The sequence below is a fragment of the Arachis hypogaea genome, chromosome 11, assembly GCF_003086295.3.
Source record: "Arachis hypogaea cultivar Tifrunner chromosome 11, arahy.Tifrunner.gnm2.J5K5, whole genome shotgun sequence".
Lineage (NCBI taxonomy): Eukaryota > Viridiplantae > Streptophyta > Magnoliopsida > Fabales > Fabaceae > Arachis > Arachis hypogaea.
In genome coordinates, this window is record NC_092046.1 from 142,159,530 (window position 1) to 142,177,167 (window position 17,638).

General features: G+C 33.8%; 2 protein-coding genes across 2 annotated transcripts; one reads left to right on the plus strand and one right to left on the minus strand.

The window, feature by feature from the left end:
• The first annotated feature begins 1,786 nt into the window (after positions 1-1,786).
• LOC112723120 (uncharacterized) lies at positions 1,787-3,276 on the plus strand. Its single transcript, XM_025774361.3, has 4 exons — positions 1,787-2,294; positions 2,387-2,438; positions 2,535-2,602; positions 2,681-3,276. Exons 1-4 carry the CDS (start codon positions 2,145-2,147, stop codon positions 3,215-3,217), a joined length of 807 nt encoding a protein of 268 aa, XP_025630146.1. The 5' UTR covers positions 1,787-2,144; the 3' UTR covers positions 3,218-3,276.
• A 216-nt stretch (positions 3,277-3,492) lies between these two features.
• LOC112723119 (pumilio homolog 24) lies at positions 3,493-8,748 on the minus strand. Its single transcript, XM_025774360.3, has 17 exons — positions 8,288-8,748; positions 8,145-8,198; positions 7,940-8,001; positions 7,761-7,842; positions 7,511-7,634; positions 7,352-7,435; positions 6,865-6,979; positions 6,156-6,306; positions 5,950-6,063; positions 5,778-5,849; positions 5,445-5,495; positions 5,296-5,346; positions 4,967-5,074; positions 4,655-4,855; positions 4,306-4,380; positions 3,969-4,216; positions 3,493-3,870 (listed from the first exon to the last, which is right to left on the minus strand). The coding sequence occupies exons 1-17, from the start codon at positions 8,510-8,512 to the stop codon at positions 3,738-3,740; spliced, it is 1,950 nt and encodes a 649-aa protein (XP_025630145.1). The 5' UTR covers positions 8,513-8,748; the 3' UTR covers positions 3,493-3,737.
• Positions 8,749-17,638: the final 8,890 nt, after the last annotated feature.

The following is a 17,638-nucleotide window of genomic DNA, read 5'->3' on the forward strand; positions in this document are numbered from 1 at the left end:
ACCAACAAATAGACTATAGAATCAGTTATTCTATTGATTGACCAAACATTTTCCTAATCGGGTAATGCTAGTGAGACAAAAAATTCAGCCAAAATTTGACTTATTTAGCATTCATTAATTATTGCGACAATTAATGAATGCTAAATAAGGCAAGTTCTGGTTGATTTTGGCTAATATTTTTTGGTTACCAAACATTTCCCTAATCTTAATTATAAAATTAATTTTAGTTATTCAGCTCAATCATAATTAAGACTAGCGAAATACTTAATTCTGTGGTACTCTTGACATGCTTCTAACAAATTATATCCATTTATGAACTTTACTTGTGTCATATGGTTTACTTAAACAGTAGCTATACCTTTTTATATCTTCAATTGAAAGTTACCATTGGCGAGTCCCAATTCCCAAATACGTTCAAAATATGAAGGCTCAAAGTGCAAAACTTTTCCTTCCTTTATTATCTTATTATTATTCCCCTTTCTCTTTTCCAAAGGCGTCGAAAGCATATGTTATAATTGACCCTAATGGTGCAAAATTAATCAATGAACTGGTAATACATAATTATATACTGGGACATTCATAAATCATAATTAACCAAATAACTATCAGAATGGCATACACTTCGATTTTCCACCCCAAATTCCGCATTTCCTCTTGAGTTTTGAAATCCAGCAGAGCATGTTGACCTATACATTGGATTATGGAGCAGCATAAAATAATTTATATAATAATAAAATTTGTACAATCTTACCTTACGGGAATTTGTCCCTTTGCACAAAACAAAAGCTTATGTTTGGATACAGTTGCTTCACTTACCAATACATTAACGGAATAATAGAATTGATTCTATTTCTTGGATTCAAACTAGTGCAATATTCAATGAAGAGGAACAGTCTACTGAATTAGTAGTTTGTAACACTCGAAAAGAGTAGAGTTTTTTAGAATAATATAAATTCAATAATTTCCACTTACTCAAAAGATGATATACATTAAGCTAAAACCTATCAATCTCAATTATGTGCATACTTGAAATGGTTTCAAGCTGTGTAAGAATTTAAGGCCAAAACCAACTTCAACGAGGACAAACTAACTTTCCTCTCAAAAGCAAGTTTGTTAAATTTTCCTTCACCTAAGACCCAACCAACACGTGATAATGAATTCCAAGAACAATGAGGAAAAACAAATTATACGATCTTTTGAACATAGGGATACAAGGTGGGGACCTATTAGTATTTTTTTAAGCCTATAGCTTCAACAGGGCATTATATCGAGTGGGACAAGACAACCCTACTTAAACGCTCTCATCCCTTCTTCACGGGTAATTTCTCATTGAATTTAAAGATATGGTACAAAAATAATATTTCCATCTACCTACTACATTGCCACAACCTCCAAAAACTCTTCCAAACTTTCATATCACATATTTCATCTGCTTCAGTTAGTGTTATTAAACGGGTTTTCCCTACCACAAAATGCAAGGTAGTGTTTCCTTTTCATAAATGCTACTAATCTAGAACCCGGTGGGCGGGGGATGAAGTAAATCAAGAAATATATCCGAAAATAGAATTCTTGAAAAAATAAATATATAAGATTTTTTAATCCATCGCATATCTAAATTTTGTTTAAGAGTCGGCTGGTAGCCAATGAGTAACTTCATCCACAAAACATAAGTCAAATATTCGATACTTGTTTAAATGAATGAGTAAGCTAATCAATTAGTCTATGTAATTTGTGAGTTTAACTTAGGAGGTTCCGTTTTTAGCCAGAGGCAGAGGGTATGTTACTACCAATTTGTTGGAACAAGAAACAATAAGGGGCAAAATGCACCACCCCAGATCCTAGTAGCTCTCAAGAATTGTCACGTGGAGACAGTAACATTAACCTCGCTGTGTTCGTAGCAAGTGAGGCAGGCACAGTAAAAAATGCAAAATCTCCTCCGTAAAGGTTGCATCTTTTATCTTAATTAACCGCACCACCTTTTTATTTATTGCTGTCCTCAAAACGCCAACAAGAAGAAAGACACAACCTTCATATTCATTCACTATTTGTGAGTCCCCCCTCTTCTCCTCTCTCTCTTTTTAACGTTTTGTCCTTCACTTTCGCATTCCAAAAACATCATCACAACATATCATATCACCTCTTCAATGGGGATAATGGGACAAGATTCAGATTCCAAGACCCAGTTGGTATTACAGATTTGCTCCATTGCCACCCGTTCTGTGGTGTGTGCTCATAGGCTTCTCTCAAACTCACCCAACCCATCATCTTTCATTGACTGGTATTGCATTCTTGGAGTAAGGTTTCTCACCCTTTTATCCTTCTAGCAGTTTTCATGTCTTGGGTTCTTTCGCAATATTCAAATGTTTCCCATATTGGGTTCTCATAGGTGGAAGAAAATGCAGGGATAAATACCATTCGCAAGAGATACCATAAACTGGGTAAGTTCAATTGCTTTTATGGTTATTGTGTAATCTGCATTTTCTTTCTCTCCAAACTCTGAAAAGAATGAGCAATGTTCTTTTGTGTGTCCTCAGCTCTGCAACTTCATCCAGATAAGAATCAACACCCCAAGGCTGAAATTGCCTTCAAGCTTGTTTCTGAGGTTAGTTTGTGCTATTTTCTGTTTCTTCCATTGGTTAAATGGAATTCATTCTCATCACCATCCCCCATTTTTGTGTAGGCCTATACATGTTTATCCAATGCTGCAAAGAGAAGAGCATTTGACTTGGAGAGACTCAAGAGCTTATGCTTTGAATGCAAAAGAATCCCCAACACATCCAGCAATGCCGGTGGTTCGGGTTTCAAGGCATGGAATATTATCAACATCTCAAGGTCTTTCAAGCTCTGGAGAAACATAAGGGACATGAGAGAGAGATTCAAGGAGGAGGCAAAGGTGATTGAGAACTGTCTGCGAGCGAATTCCATGTCAAGGAAAGAATCTCCTCCCTATAATCCGGTTGGATACCTACAAAGAAGCAAGTCCCTGCACAGATTTGATAGAGAAACCCCTGTTTTCAATCCCTCAGATTATTTGTACCAAGGCTACCCTCATCTGAGGAGCAATGTTTACAAGAATTCTTCCACATATTGGTACCTGCAGACAGAGAGTATGCTGCATAATGCAAGGGAAGGAGCACAGCATGGCTCCCCTATTTTTGAGGTCAAATCTAGGAGTATGTTCACAAGCAAATTTGCTCAAGTCCCATCGCAATGTTAGCTCCATTTTTTGTTTTCTAACATTCAATCAATGCAATGTGATAGCCACATTCTTCGCTACTTTAAACGGGTTTATTGCATTTCATTACAAATTTGTCTCGTGTTCTTTTGAGCCCCCTAGAGTCAAACAGCACAATGATTGATTTAAAAATTAAGGGCAAGATAACTTTGAAAAATTGAATGAACGGACACACACACAAATTTAAAAATAAAAATAAAAAATACACGGTACAATAGCCAATACTTAATGGTGCCCTATTGCTGTAACTCAGGATATGAAAAACCACAATCATTACTTCAAAGTAATCTCAATGAATATATTCTATTGGTTGCCAAAATTTCAACAGAAGCTTTCTCGATACAAAATTTAGTTTAGGCCTTTTAACTCACTTCCTACAATTCAGAGAGAAGGAGAGGGGGGAAGAATTACAGGAACCACAGCAAGACACGGATAAACGTATATTAGCCATTGATACGCTGTGTCATGCTTCAATCCCTTCCCCATGCATCGTACATTACAATTATTTGGTTGATAGTTTTCTGGGCCTCTGGTTCTTGAGAACTCCGCTATCAATCAAAGGCTGCAGCTCTTTCTTTACAAGTCTCTGTACCTTTGAATCTGTTGACTCCAAAAATGCAGAGATAACTTTACAGCTGCATCAACAATGTCAAGCAAAAAATTAAACATAAGAACTCGCAGTCCTTAGCATCCTGATCTGATTTAAGATAACAGAAGAGAAAATGAAGCCTACCTGTGACCTTGTGCCCACAACTCGCTTTTCCCTTTTATAGCTTTCTCCCATAAGGTGGAAGCAAACTTGGGGCAATCCAAAACCAGTTTTCTAATGGTCCGACTGGAATGGAAATTTTCAAGGACATGATCCTCTTCTGAATCATCTGATTTAGGCATTGCTGAAAGAGATGCAACTGCTTCGTGAAGGGAAGTTATCTTATCATCCAAGGTTGGATGCAGTACGCCACCAGAACCACCTGTTGCAACCTGCATTTACCATTCATTTGACAATAAGGTAATGCTTGGTAATAGATTTACAAAACTTGTAAAATTATAATACACAACTTATCTACTACCTCATATAAAACCTCTCTGCCAAAATTTGATCGTATCAGTTCTCCCACATTCTCAATACATATATCAAGAAGACTCTGCATGGTAAGTTACAAGCAAACAGTTTCAGCAAGACTTAACAATTCACAAAATCACAAGCAATTTAACTAATAAAAAAAATACATATTAGTATGTTAGCAAAACCAGTATAATTATGTGAATATAATATCAAGAAACATTTAAATTATCACTTTTTTAGATTCAAACAATTTTAATCAGGAGGATAAGATTTATGAGCAGAAAGAGGCAATAAAACTTAAGGAAAGCATGAAAAGAAATCAAATTAGTAGAAGGAAAGCTAAAGCAACCCACCTCAGCAAGTCCACTTTTGATCAATAGTTCTTGCCTTCTGACAAATGGGTCTTTTTTCCCACTCTCAGCTACATAAGAATCATCCTTAGGAGTGTCACCTTTACTAGATTCATCCACTGCCATTTCTGTGTCTTCCTTGGACTTCTCGACATTAAGTGATACCTTCAAAGCCTCTGTCTGAGTGCTTGTTTCTGACTGATCCTGACAACAATAGAAAACAAATACCTGAGTTATAGAGCTGCTTTAAAGTATATATAATAAAAAGGTTGGTAAAAAAAATAAATAATAAATAAATAATAAAAAATAAAAAACCTTCTGAGACAGAGAAGGAATAGATGAACTCAGGGAAGCAAGTTCATCAGGACTGAAATAGCGTGAACAATTAGGATGTAACAATTGAAGAATTGGTCGTCTTCCATTCTGTAATAATTCACAATAGAAAACAGAAGTTAGGAACAAAATTAAAACCAGAAAGCACATTTGGCTATTTTGTCAGAAACACAGAATAACATTTCTACATTTCCTGCAGAGAAGAGTTGGAAAAAGCTAGGCAGGGATAGAACAGAATGCTAACTGCCAACATTCTACATTTAGCTATTTAAATGTTTGATACATCATATGTGAGGTATAATAGAAGAGACCTTATCCAAAATAAGCTCCCTTAGAGTTGGTTGAAGCTCACGAATGATAACCTGCAACAATAACGCTTTAGTGCTTGATATTAAAAGAAGTCCTAATTTTGTACACAATGACTATCCAAGAGAAAAATCAGAGGAAGAACCAAACCTACCTTTGTTACAAGATTTGTGTCATCAACAACTGAAAATATGCAAACAAGCACCTGAATGTTCAATGAAAGAAACATTCATATTAAAATCTAAATGAAAGGACTACATATGATAAGCAACCACTCAGTCAATACATTTGCACATAACCTAGGTCCAAATTCTCCCAATAGTTATTTCTATATTTATTCAGTCCTCAAATCATTTTTCTTTGCAACTTCCTGTAGGATGGAGGGGTCAGCATGAATCAATCTGGAGCCCACCGACATGTCTAAAGCATAACAGAACTTTAAATAGGCTGGGCAACAAAAAAAATAGTGAAAAAACAAGTTACTTACCAAACAACCATACTGATGATAAGCTGTTTTAGCTATGTGCCCTTTCAATCCTTTAATAATCTTCTTTCTTTCCTGAAAGAGGAACGTAAAGAAGAACGAACCATGTTAGACACAAACATAAGAATACTCTAGTCAAACTTCAATTGATAACAGAGATATTGCAAAAATAAACCTTGGCATTCCCATATTTTGCACAGAGAATTCCAATTTTAGCTCCATCCTTTGTACCAATCATTCTAACAAGGAGTGGACTGGATAACTGCTGTATTATATCTGTGACAGATGACTTTTGAAAAACTCAATTTAGATAACAATAAGATCTATTGCTGTAATTAAATTGTTGGCTGTAACATTATTGGGGGGAAAGGAGAGAAGTACCTGATCAGCAACGCTGAAATATTCCAATAAGACTCGATGTATGATAGAATGATCAACAATCCCTTTCTCTAGAATTGGCTGAATCACTGACGTCATATGTCGGATAACTGAACCCTTTTGTAGACCCAACTTGGAAATTACATCTAACAACCTGAAATACAATTAAAAAAATAAGAAAACATTACAGACACAGAAGTACATAGAGAGAGCAAGCGAACCATAGTGAACAAGATAAGTAATATCAGGAGGATTGCAAGTGGTTTTTGAATTGCAAGCTCCATAAAACATATGGATCATATTAAAATGAGAAATATTCACTAGCAAATATATAACCAAGTTGAGTTTAAAAAATTCAACAAACTATGATTTCTGAGTTGTTTTAGTTTTTTTTTTATTAGCATTGTAAGTACTAATATATAATCAGTCAGGAAATAACTAATTAACTTAAAAGTTGCATAAGCTGCAAATGTTGCACCCCTTTTTCTAAACCCCCACCCAAATTTTTCAGACAGGAAGGATATAAATATAAGATCTCAAAAAGAGGAAGGAAAAAAGAATGTGGAACTGAAGTTTCATCTTTCCTTTCTATCAACCACCATAGATCGGATTATGTCCTTTTGTGCTATTCATACCCTCAAAAAGAACAGCTGCAGTAATGGCCAATAGTTTTTCAAATGTTTCATCCAATTAGTATCAACATAAGATTTACCTGCTCTCCTTCAGTGAAACTAGATCCTTAAACAATTGAAGTTCCGTGGAGTACAATTCTGACAGCAGCTCTTGCTTTTGTGCAGCATTTGATAACTCATAAGCATGCTCAACAACTGCATAGCATGAAGTGGCACATAGATATATAAGGAGAATTAATTTTGGCTAAATGTCGAAACATTCATATGATCATATCATATCATTGCATTTGAATTGCACAGGGTACAAAATGTTAACAGGTGACAATCCTTATCATGCTTTAAAATTAATACAAAGCCATGAAAATAATATTTTTGGATCTTTTTTATTTTTTTTTTCCCATCTGATTTATTCACACGCGAAGCAAGCTAGATTCAAACTAAGCTTCGTGTGAATATACTGCTAGACATACAACACAAGGAAAAAAGGCAAAAACCATTCCACTTGTTAAAACTTTGAATCTGAAACATGAGGTAAACCATGAACAACTGCAAAACACTGATACATACCAACTGACCCAACCATGTGGCGAAGAAGAGGAGCAACATGACCACGAAGAGTGGAGATAAAGCCTGCTAGTTGTTTCTTGGAGGCTGAAAATGTGGAAGGATCACGGATAAGGAAAAAAGTAACATATCACTAGAAACATATTTCAGGTTGACTATTACCATTATCCAGCATCTTCTTTACTAAGTGAACAGAATACGCATTGTACGCTAGGGATAGAAAATGTGGCCTAAGTTCCTCGAACACTGCATCTCTTTCAGCTTGTGAGCAATGCTTGACACAAGTCTACAATTAAAGAGAGAAATAATTGAAGATATTAAAACTGCCAGCTACTCTGAAAGAATGTGAAACCAATTTTTCCTTTACCCTTAAATAGAGATAGAAATTCAGCAAGTTAGCAACATTATATACCTGAAGAACCCGAGAAGAAATGTGAGACCCTGCAATTTCAGGAATTTTCCCCTTCATCTTTTGCAGAGCTTCTGTCACCAGCCTTGAGTTATACAAAATTCCAAAGTAAAACATGAGCAAGAGAAAGAAAACAAAGATAAGGAATTTCATTACTGAAAATCTTTCCTAAATATACATACTTGGCTCTATCCTCTTTGGCAACCTCATGACGCCTCATCTTTTCCCATAGGCGTGCAAGCTCCTGTTTACGATTATTTATTTAATTAACCATAATATCCCAAAGCTGTAAAGATTTTAACTAAACATATCAACAGAATCCAAAGCTTAAAGTTAAATCCCAAATATGAATAAATAAATACACGATGAATGAGCATAAGTACTCACTTGCTCAAGAGTGAAATGGCGCTTCCTCTTCTTTTTCCTAGCCTCCGCAAGTTCCTGAAATCAAACAACAAAATGTTCCACCGATTCAATAACAAAACACAGATTCAAATGCATTTGAAAGCAAATTGGTAACGTTTTAAGACCTTAGCATGAAGACGACGTTCTCGACCTGTAAGGGGAGCCTTCTTGGTCTTGTCTTTAGGAACGGCGTCTGGTTTGCGTGTTTTGAGGGATTTGAAGGGTTTCTTAGAGGCAGAGAGTTTAGGAGCCTTAGAAGGGGATTCATGTGATGCTTCGGCGTTAGAGCCCGAAGCTGGAATCCGCTTCCTCTTCTTGGTGCTTCCATCGTCCTGCTTCTTCGGCGCCATTGAAACTCAATCTCTGAGCCCTGAAGTTGAGTTTAGTTGGAAGAAGAGAGGGGCTCTGTTACGCAGAGCATGAAGCTGGGGTTTTCGACTCCTACCACTAGGGTTTATCTAAGTACCAACAATTACTCATAACAAATAAAAAATCACAACAAAAATATTAAAATTAAATACTGATAAAAGGTATTTCTATTTTATTTGTTCTGCAAATGCAATGAATCAAATGAAAATGATTATGTAATTTGATCCCTTTTTCTAAATAAAATATAAACTGAGAATTTTTTTTCCCTTGATACATTTCAGACTTGTATAAAAAAAAAATTTAAAATTCTGGATCTTGTTTTATCTATAAATTTTAACAAAAATTAATCTAACTTAGAATTTATTTATTTTTTGTTTTTTTCAAAATTTTGTGAATTAAAGAAAAAAAAAGAGTAAAAACAAAAAATATAATTTTATTTTTTTGGTTTTTTTTCTATTTTTTGGGTTTTATTTTTTTACAAATTTAAGAAAGTAAAACAAAATAAAAAGACAACCCAAACATTTTGGAGTCCAATTACATTAAAAGGCCCAAAACAAACTAGGCCCAAAATAACTTAGCCCAACAATAGATGACGAAACTGTACTTGGACTTCTTTTCCATATAATTGAAAATGTATAAGATTATCTGTGGTCCACATTGCCTAATCTTCTTGGGCATGCATGTCTCTGACAAAAACTTTAAAAATAAAGATAGAATTGATTCATGCCAATATGCCATGGTGGTACGATTCTAACAAAGTTGGGTTGCACTTTCCACTAGCATCGACTAGTCCAACAACATTTGGTGCACGCATGATAAGTCCCGGGAATCGGAAATTTAAATTTGGATGTGAAGTCCACGTTGCTGTGTCTCTCAATTCTGAGGAGTAATTAGCGGCAGTGAAAACTGAAAAGAAAGTTCATTGCAGGATGAATCAAACAAAAAACATTCCATTACAATTATTTGTTGTTGTTACTTTTAGGCATGGTAGATTTTGGCGTGATCCGCGGCATATATATCTTGTATTATTTTTGTGGTCATGCATAGTAGGGGCTATAAATTTCGGATTGATACTGAAATGTTGTGGGGTTAGAATTAGAAACCACAATATGTCTATTTATAAAAATATTATTTACACACTAAAATCAGTCATTATATATTTGTGTATAAATATATGTATAGTACTATAGTTTAACTCATTTTTAATGTGTATTCTACCTTAATAATTAAACTTAGTAACTGATTTTAGTGTACACATAAAGTGGTTGTCTATTTAATATATGTTTTATATCGCATGCATGCAGAGTGCAGAATCGTGTGAATTTAGCAGCAAGTGTTTTTTAGTTATTTTTGGTACGTACATTGAACCACAAAATCTTTATTTTGTGTTTGTGTTTGTGGTCCTGTGACGGTGTGACCACTAAGGTGTACATTTAATTTAATGCTTAATGTTTTGCTTGCTTAGGAGCGCTAGTCAAATAAGTATATATATAACTGGCGAGGCTCAAACTCAAGATAACTTAGTCCTCCCCATCCACCATTATTGGTGAAGCAAATATTGGTCCACCTCACTATCTAATATCTATCCATTGACCGTAACATGTGTCATGTTTTATCATCAACTGAGCATAGTAATTAGTTCTATTACCCCCACCTTGTGCACCAAAAAGAATTTCTTAAATATTTCAAGAATAAATAAGAGTTTTTATTCTGTTGCATTCACAGTTTGATACCCAAAAAAAAAGTAATTTTTTAAAATTTGAAAATTTAAGTTTGAACATATTATTATTCTCTTTGCCTAAGAACAAGAAGAGTTTCCCTTTTGAGTTTTCACAGTTTGCTCCCTATGTCGTTTGTACAAACACACGAAGTAGGAACATGTGGGTTGCTGGCAATGTGAAAGCACGTAATATATATAGTTAGCATGTGGTTTGAACAGGATGGGAGTACCACCCCACCTTTTTGGCTTCTTGTATGCTCGTCTTTATTATGGTATTGGGCTGTTGCCTGAATATGGTTTAACAATCATAGCATGCCATGTGGATAATAAAAAATTAACATTATATTTAGGGATGGCAGAAAAAACTCGAATTCACAGGGATTCGCAGAAAAAATTCGCAACGGGAAACAGAATGGAAATTCGCGAAATTTCCACAGGGACCGTCCCCATGAATAAACGAGAATAGAAGTGGAGATTGAGTTATCCATCCTATGGGGACCGGTTAAATTCCAACTAGTGTGAAATTATTAAAATATCATTTATATATATATATATACACTAATTATTTAAATTTGTATTATTATAGGAAGGAGTACTATTATTGAATTATCATCGTCAATCAAAATTTGTTATATTACTATGTTAAAAATTTTTTTATTTTATTTTATTTTAATTTGTATGTGGGAGATTTTGAGTTTATGTTATTATGTTGAATGTGTTTGAATTGTTTTTAATTTGATACATTTTAGTTAAATTATAAATTGTAGTTTTTTTTTTCATTTTTAAAATTTAATATTCACGGATACCTACAGATATCTGCCTATCCCACGGAAAAAAATAAATGGAGCCCTTGATAGAAATGGAGCGGGGACGAAAGGCAATTTTCTAAACGGGGACGGGGAATAGAGAGAGGGTTCCCGCCCCATGGATACGCATTATCATCCCTAATTATATTCAACCTAATTCCACCAGGTAGACAACGAGGGTGTGAACAATATAAATAACGGGCTGCATCCTGAGGCCTAATAACCATGAAAAAAACATCCCAACCTGATTACTCATTTTTATTCCGAATTTCACTTTTATCTTTCACCGTTTCCATTACCTATTTCCACTTTCACCTACCCTAAACCCTATTTTTACCGCAGTAATTCCACTGTCGCCTTCCTTGTCACGTTGCTTACCATCGCTAGCAACAAAGCTTCTCAGCGCCGCCCTCACCCACTGCAACGAAGCCAGCTTCTCCTTTTCTATTATGCTGCTGCCCCAACCCTCTGCCTCTGTGCTCCCTGCAACCGACGCTGCCGTTACACTTTCTTCTTCCCTGCATCACGCCGCCCCTACTCTCGACGTTGCCGCTGCACCTTCTTCTCCTATACGTGTCGCCACCCTTGTTCTCCTTACAAGCGATGCTGTCGCTACGCGCCTTCTTCTCCCCTTCGCCGTGCCGCAACCGTGCTCTCCATAAGCAATACCGTCGTACGTCCTCTTCTCTCCTGCGTCATGTCGCGTGTTCTGAACGAAGAAGCTGGTCCTCTTCTCTCCTACGTTCGGTCCTCGTCTGCCTATGGTGATAATGAATGTTTCTTTTCATGTTATTGGACTTTTTTTTTTAATAATGGATTGGATGTTTCTTTTATTTTAGATGGATATTTCTTTTATTTTAAGTGAATGTTTCTTTTTTTTTTTTAAATAAATGTTTCTTGAATTTGATGTGGATGTTTATTTTTAGATGGATGTTTTTTTAGGAGCGCGATGCAAGGGCGGGGCGCAGCGTGGTGGAGGACGACAACGCGAGGGAGGAAGAGGCGACGACGGCACTGAGGAGGGAAGAAGAAGGTGGAAGCGCAACGGATGGCTATGCTGTTTTTTATTATGATTATTAAAAATCTTATTTTTAAAATCAATTTAACATTTCTTTTTTAACCTGTTGTTTACATTGTTTAGCATAAGCGTTGTCTCATTATACTTTCTCTATTCAACCCCATCATCGTCATCATGCTCTCAATTTCTAATTAATCTAGTTTTCACTCCAAGTCCCAATTAACTCGTCTTACATGTATCATGTATGGTTGTCAAACTCTTGAATTAACTTGTAAAATATTTTGAATTTATAATTTCAGAAGTTACTATCGAATTTGCAAATTTGGTTTTTATCGAGCCAAAACAATTTTGTTTGGGCTTTAAAAAATTACTTTGTTTGTCATGTAATTCTACTACTCCAAGTTTCCATCTCTTTCGTGCTTTTCGATCTTCTTGTTTTGTCCTTTTCGTCTCTATTCTGCTTCATCGTTTATTCTTTTTGGTTTTATTTATTCATCATTCTAGTCATTGCTGTACCTATTTCTAAGTTATGTCCCAATTCAAGTTTCTAAGTTCTAACTCCTGCTCTTGCTTTTGTTTCTACTTCGTATTTGTGTTTTTCTGCCTTTGATTTGAGCCTTCACTTATGTTTTGTATTTGTGTTCTGTTTCGTATTTATTTTATGACATCTATGTTATGTGTATACTAAAATTAATTATTAATATAAAATATACATTAAAAATAAATTAAATTACACATGTATTTATATATAAATAATTAGATATAAGATAATTGATTGGGGCGCACATAACATTTTTTATTCACAATTTTAAAGAATTTAAATATATTTTTATAACTTATAATTCTATTTTAGTTTATTGTGTATTTTGTAATAAAATTGTTAATTTTAAATATTTAAATTCGAGCAAATATATATTTTATAAAACAAATAAATTCATAACAGGAATCTACAAATAAAATCTAGGTAAACTCTATAAATTTACTTAGAGTCAAGAGTCTATAACATAGAAAGTGACATGATATGATGAGTCTATATTAGATGGTTCCATCCCTACCCTATATGATTTGAGGATCTTATGCGTTGTTTGGACTTGTTAAATTGTCCCCCTCACCCCCGGGGGCCTGTTCTCTCCCATAATGGGAGCTCCTCATATATTCTTCACTCACTTGCTTTACATTGTTATTGTTGATGATTATTGTACAAATGTATTTCTTCTTTCTTTTCAATATGCTTATCTAACTTTTTCTTTTAAGTTTTAATTTTAACTTAAATCACACTCACACTTATATTAAGGATGTTTACGGTTTGAATTTTTCTTTTTTAAAATTAATTAATACCTGAATCAATTATAATTAGGTATCATCAGATTAGGTTTAATTATACTTAATTACCTGTTAAACGGTTCGGTTCAATTCGATTCGATTCGGATGGATAATTGAGTTATTGAAATTTGACTACTACATTATTTCTGCTCATCAAGATGGACTTGAATCACTTCATAATTTATGAAGGAGGAGGGACCTTTATTAGTACTAATAATTATTCTTTTACTTTCAATAATTGAATATTTTTTTGTTTCTATCGAAATCTTTGCTAAGGAGAACAAATATCAAATTAAAACCACCACTTAATAAACTTACAAATATTTATATTCGTAAGAGAAATTTGCTCAACAAGAATAAAGTATCCAATCTCTTATATACAATGTTTATATATTTATTTAACGTGTTCAAATTTAAAAAGCTCTCTTATTATTATTTTTTTTTTACTAAAAATAGGGAGACTCAAACTTACAACCTTTTAGATGAATATAGAGAGACTATGTTATTTAAAATATAACTCATTCGCAGAAAGTTCTCTTATTAATACAATTTACTGTCCAATAGTTAAACTTTTCGGCCTAATTGTTAACATATTACATACTTATTGTATTCTTTAAAAGCAGAGATCATATACATACATTTCTAATTTATTTTTCATGTTGGAATGTGTTCACGAGTTTGCTTTTAGAAAATTTTGAAGAAAAAAAAAAGTTCTGAAAATTTTATTATTCGAAACACGAAGATTTTCAAAAAAAAAAAATTAGTAATCCTTCTTCATATTCCTTAAAGACTCCCCATTTTAACAAGTTTCTCCCAAATTAATTTTATCTTAATTATTATATTTACTATTTTATCTACTCTAGTTTAGGATGTCAATGGGGCAGGGCGAAGGCGGGGCGGGAGATGCCTCCCTGCTCTCCGTTTTCACCTCCAGAATTAATTCTCGCCTCCGCCCCATCTCCGTTATGAGGGGATAATTGTCCCCATCTCTGTTTCCCGTATTTTTCGCATTTCTTGCGGGGCCTCATTCCCTATCTTCCTATGTTTAACATTCATATGGAAACTATAGTAAAAAATATCAAAAAAAGCAAAAAAAAAACTAAAAAATATTATTACGAACACACAAACATATCTTATCTAAGATTATAAGTCTAGAAATACAACATCTCATATCATAGTCCATAAAATAAAATCTTAAAATATAACTTTCATTATAAAGAAAGCAATAAAATAAAGTCTTTAACATAAAATATTCTTTCATTGTCAGCATACAACTTCTAACAAACATCTCCATATTCTCTGTTAAAACAACAGAGACATAAATATGTTAACATACAGTAACGAGAATGGAAGCAAATACGCAGACACAAAAGTGGAGAGGGGAAGGACGCCGCGTCTGAAGAGAGAGAACGACGCGGTGAAGCTGTCAGGGTGACGGCGCAAGAGTAGTCGGTGGCGAACTGTGAAGGTTTTGAAGTTTGAACAAAATGGAGAGAGAGTGAGTGACTGGAGTCTGGAGAGTTGGGGCTTGGGTGGGAATAGAGAGTTAGAGACGGCGCAGCAACAAAGGTGAGAAGGGAAGATAGGGTTAGGATTTTTTAATGGGTGAAATTACTAAAATACCCCCTATGTTAGAAATAAAGTAAGGGTATTTAAGTAAGTTTAACAATTCGAGAAATTATCGGATATGGGGCGGGGATCCCCGCTCGGGTCTCCACACCTGTCTCGGGAGAATTTTTCTCCCCATCCCCATCCCCATAGAAAAAAATGTTTACCATTGGAGCCCCATTCGGGACAGTCTTTTGACACCCTACTCTAGTTACTTGTGTTAAAAAATATTAAATCTAATATGTTATTATAGCAAACGATAAAAATATATAACGAATTCTCTAACCCTTTTTTTTTGTGTGTGTTTACTTCAATATGATAACTAATTTATACATACTAATATAATATAAAAAGTACATAAATAAAAATTACTACTTGAATTATATTCATCTTCACCAACATTTATTTTTTATATATTCTTAAAATATATTATATCACTATAAATACAAAAAATACTTTCAAAAATATTATAAAAAGATAAATATATCTTTATAGCTATTTTTATTAAATTTTATTGTTATCACAAAAAATCCTTTATAATAATTTCAAAAAAAAAAAAACTTATGAAAACCAATTCACCAAAAAGCAAATCCCTATTTTAAACTTGTATATATACAAGAGGAATATTAAACCCTATCCCTTCCCTTTCCCTTTGATTTCCCCCCTCCAAATAAAGTTATTAGCCTTTTCTTTAATTTTCCCCTTGCAAACACACCCTTACTCTCTCTTAAATAGAACCATCGTTTTCACCTAATCATCTTGTTGTATATATGCACTCTATATTTAAGAATCTTTTGATAAGTTTAAACTACATTCTAAACATTAATTATTTGATGATTGTATGTGAATAAATAATTTGTCACATCACTCTGCCAGCAAGGGCAAATCATCATGTTAGTTAGTTCCAAATATATATAACTACGTACACTTTTATTTGTATTCAACACGCATATTATGAAGACTTGAATTTGGCGCGTTGCTTATAATTATTGGTGCATTGGCAGCTGGTTAATTATTATGTTGTGCTATTCAAACAATCATACCACTATCCTAGCACGTGGGCAGATGTTAATGCAACTAATAATATATCAATTATATTATTGCGGGTAAAAAAAATTAAGTCATTAAATTAATAGCTAGCTGTGTGTAGAAATGATATATCATCACTTGGAAATTCTCTCTTCGTGTATATATACTTTCTGTTTTGAATAAACTTTTTTCGGATAAAACTAAAGAATAATGGGAAGTTGATTAGTAAAATAAAATTCATATAAAATAATAATACAAATTAAATGACTAGCTATTTTTTTTTTTTACATTTACTTTATAATTTATATTAATTTAAATCAACTATTCTCAAAGCCAGAGGCGGTGCTTCATAGTTCATACATATTAATTAAGGGGACAATGCCCACCCTCCCTTCCCCCAATTAAAAACTTTTTCTGTATAGTTGTTTAATTTTTATATTGGCACTCTTTAATTTTGTTGTAAAATAAATAAAAGATATATAAAATAAAGATGTATAAATAGAAGACTCTATTATTAATATAATTAGCTCAATAATTGTTATATATATATAATAATATTATATGTTGTATTGTGTATATATATACAAAGATAAGGAAAAGTATTAAAAATAAAGAGAGAGAGATTTGCATTTGATACTATCTCAATATAATAAAGATGGTTAATATTGCTATTAATATTATATGTAAAGAGTAATAGAAAATAGAGTTTAAAATACTTATAAAATAAAATAGGAGAAAGAATTGTAGTAGAAATATAAAGAGAATAGTATTTGATTGTAGCATAAAGAGGGAATAGATTTCTTATTACTTGCTTCTGTGTAAGAAAGAAAAGAGAGAGTATTTTTATTTCTTGTTATGTGTAAAGCCTCGTACCATACCCCCTATTTATACATGCATGGGGTCTTGATTTTCAACACATATTTAATATTCATTCTCTCTTTGAAAATATGAGTCTTGCATGGGAATGGGCATCCACGTTGCTCATTCTTATCACAACACTCCCCCTTGGATGCCCATTCAGGATTATTGTCTCATTAAAACCTTACCAAAGGAAAACCCTGTGGGAAAAAAACCTTAGTGAAGGGAAAAGAGTACAATATCCTTTGTGATGGGGACTGCCTCATTAAAAACCTTGTCAAGAAAAACCCAATGGGAAAAAAACCTGACCAAAGAAAAAAGAGTACAGTCTCCCCCTCTTGCCGACATCATTTAACGTCTCGAAATCGGCGCATCCCAATCTCATGTACCAATCTTTCAAAGGAGGATTTTGGGAGTGACTTTGTAAATAAATCTGCCAGATTGTCACTTGAACGGATCTGTTGGACATCAATTGTCCCTTGATTTTGAAGGTCATGAGTGAAGAAGAATTTGGGAGAAATATGCTTTGTTCTATCACCTTTGATGTATCCACCCTTAAGTTGAGCAATGCATGCTGTATTATCTTCAAACAGGACAGTTGGAGCTATCTTATGATCAATCAGTCCACATGATGACATAATATATTGAATCAGACTCCTTAGCCAAAAACACTCGCGACTAGCTTCATGAATCGCCAGTATTTCAGCATGATTAGAGGATGTTGCAGCAATTGTCTGTTTCGTGG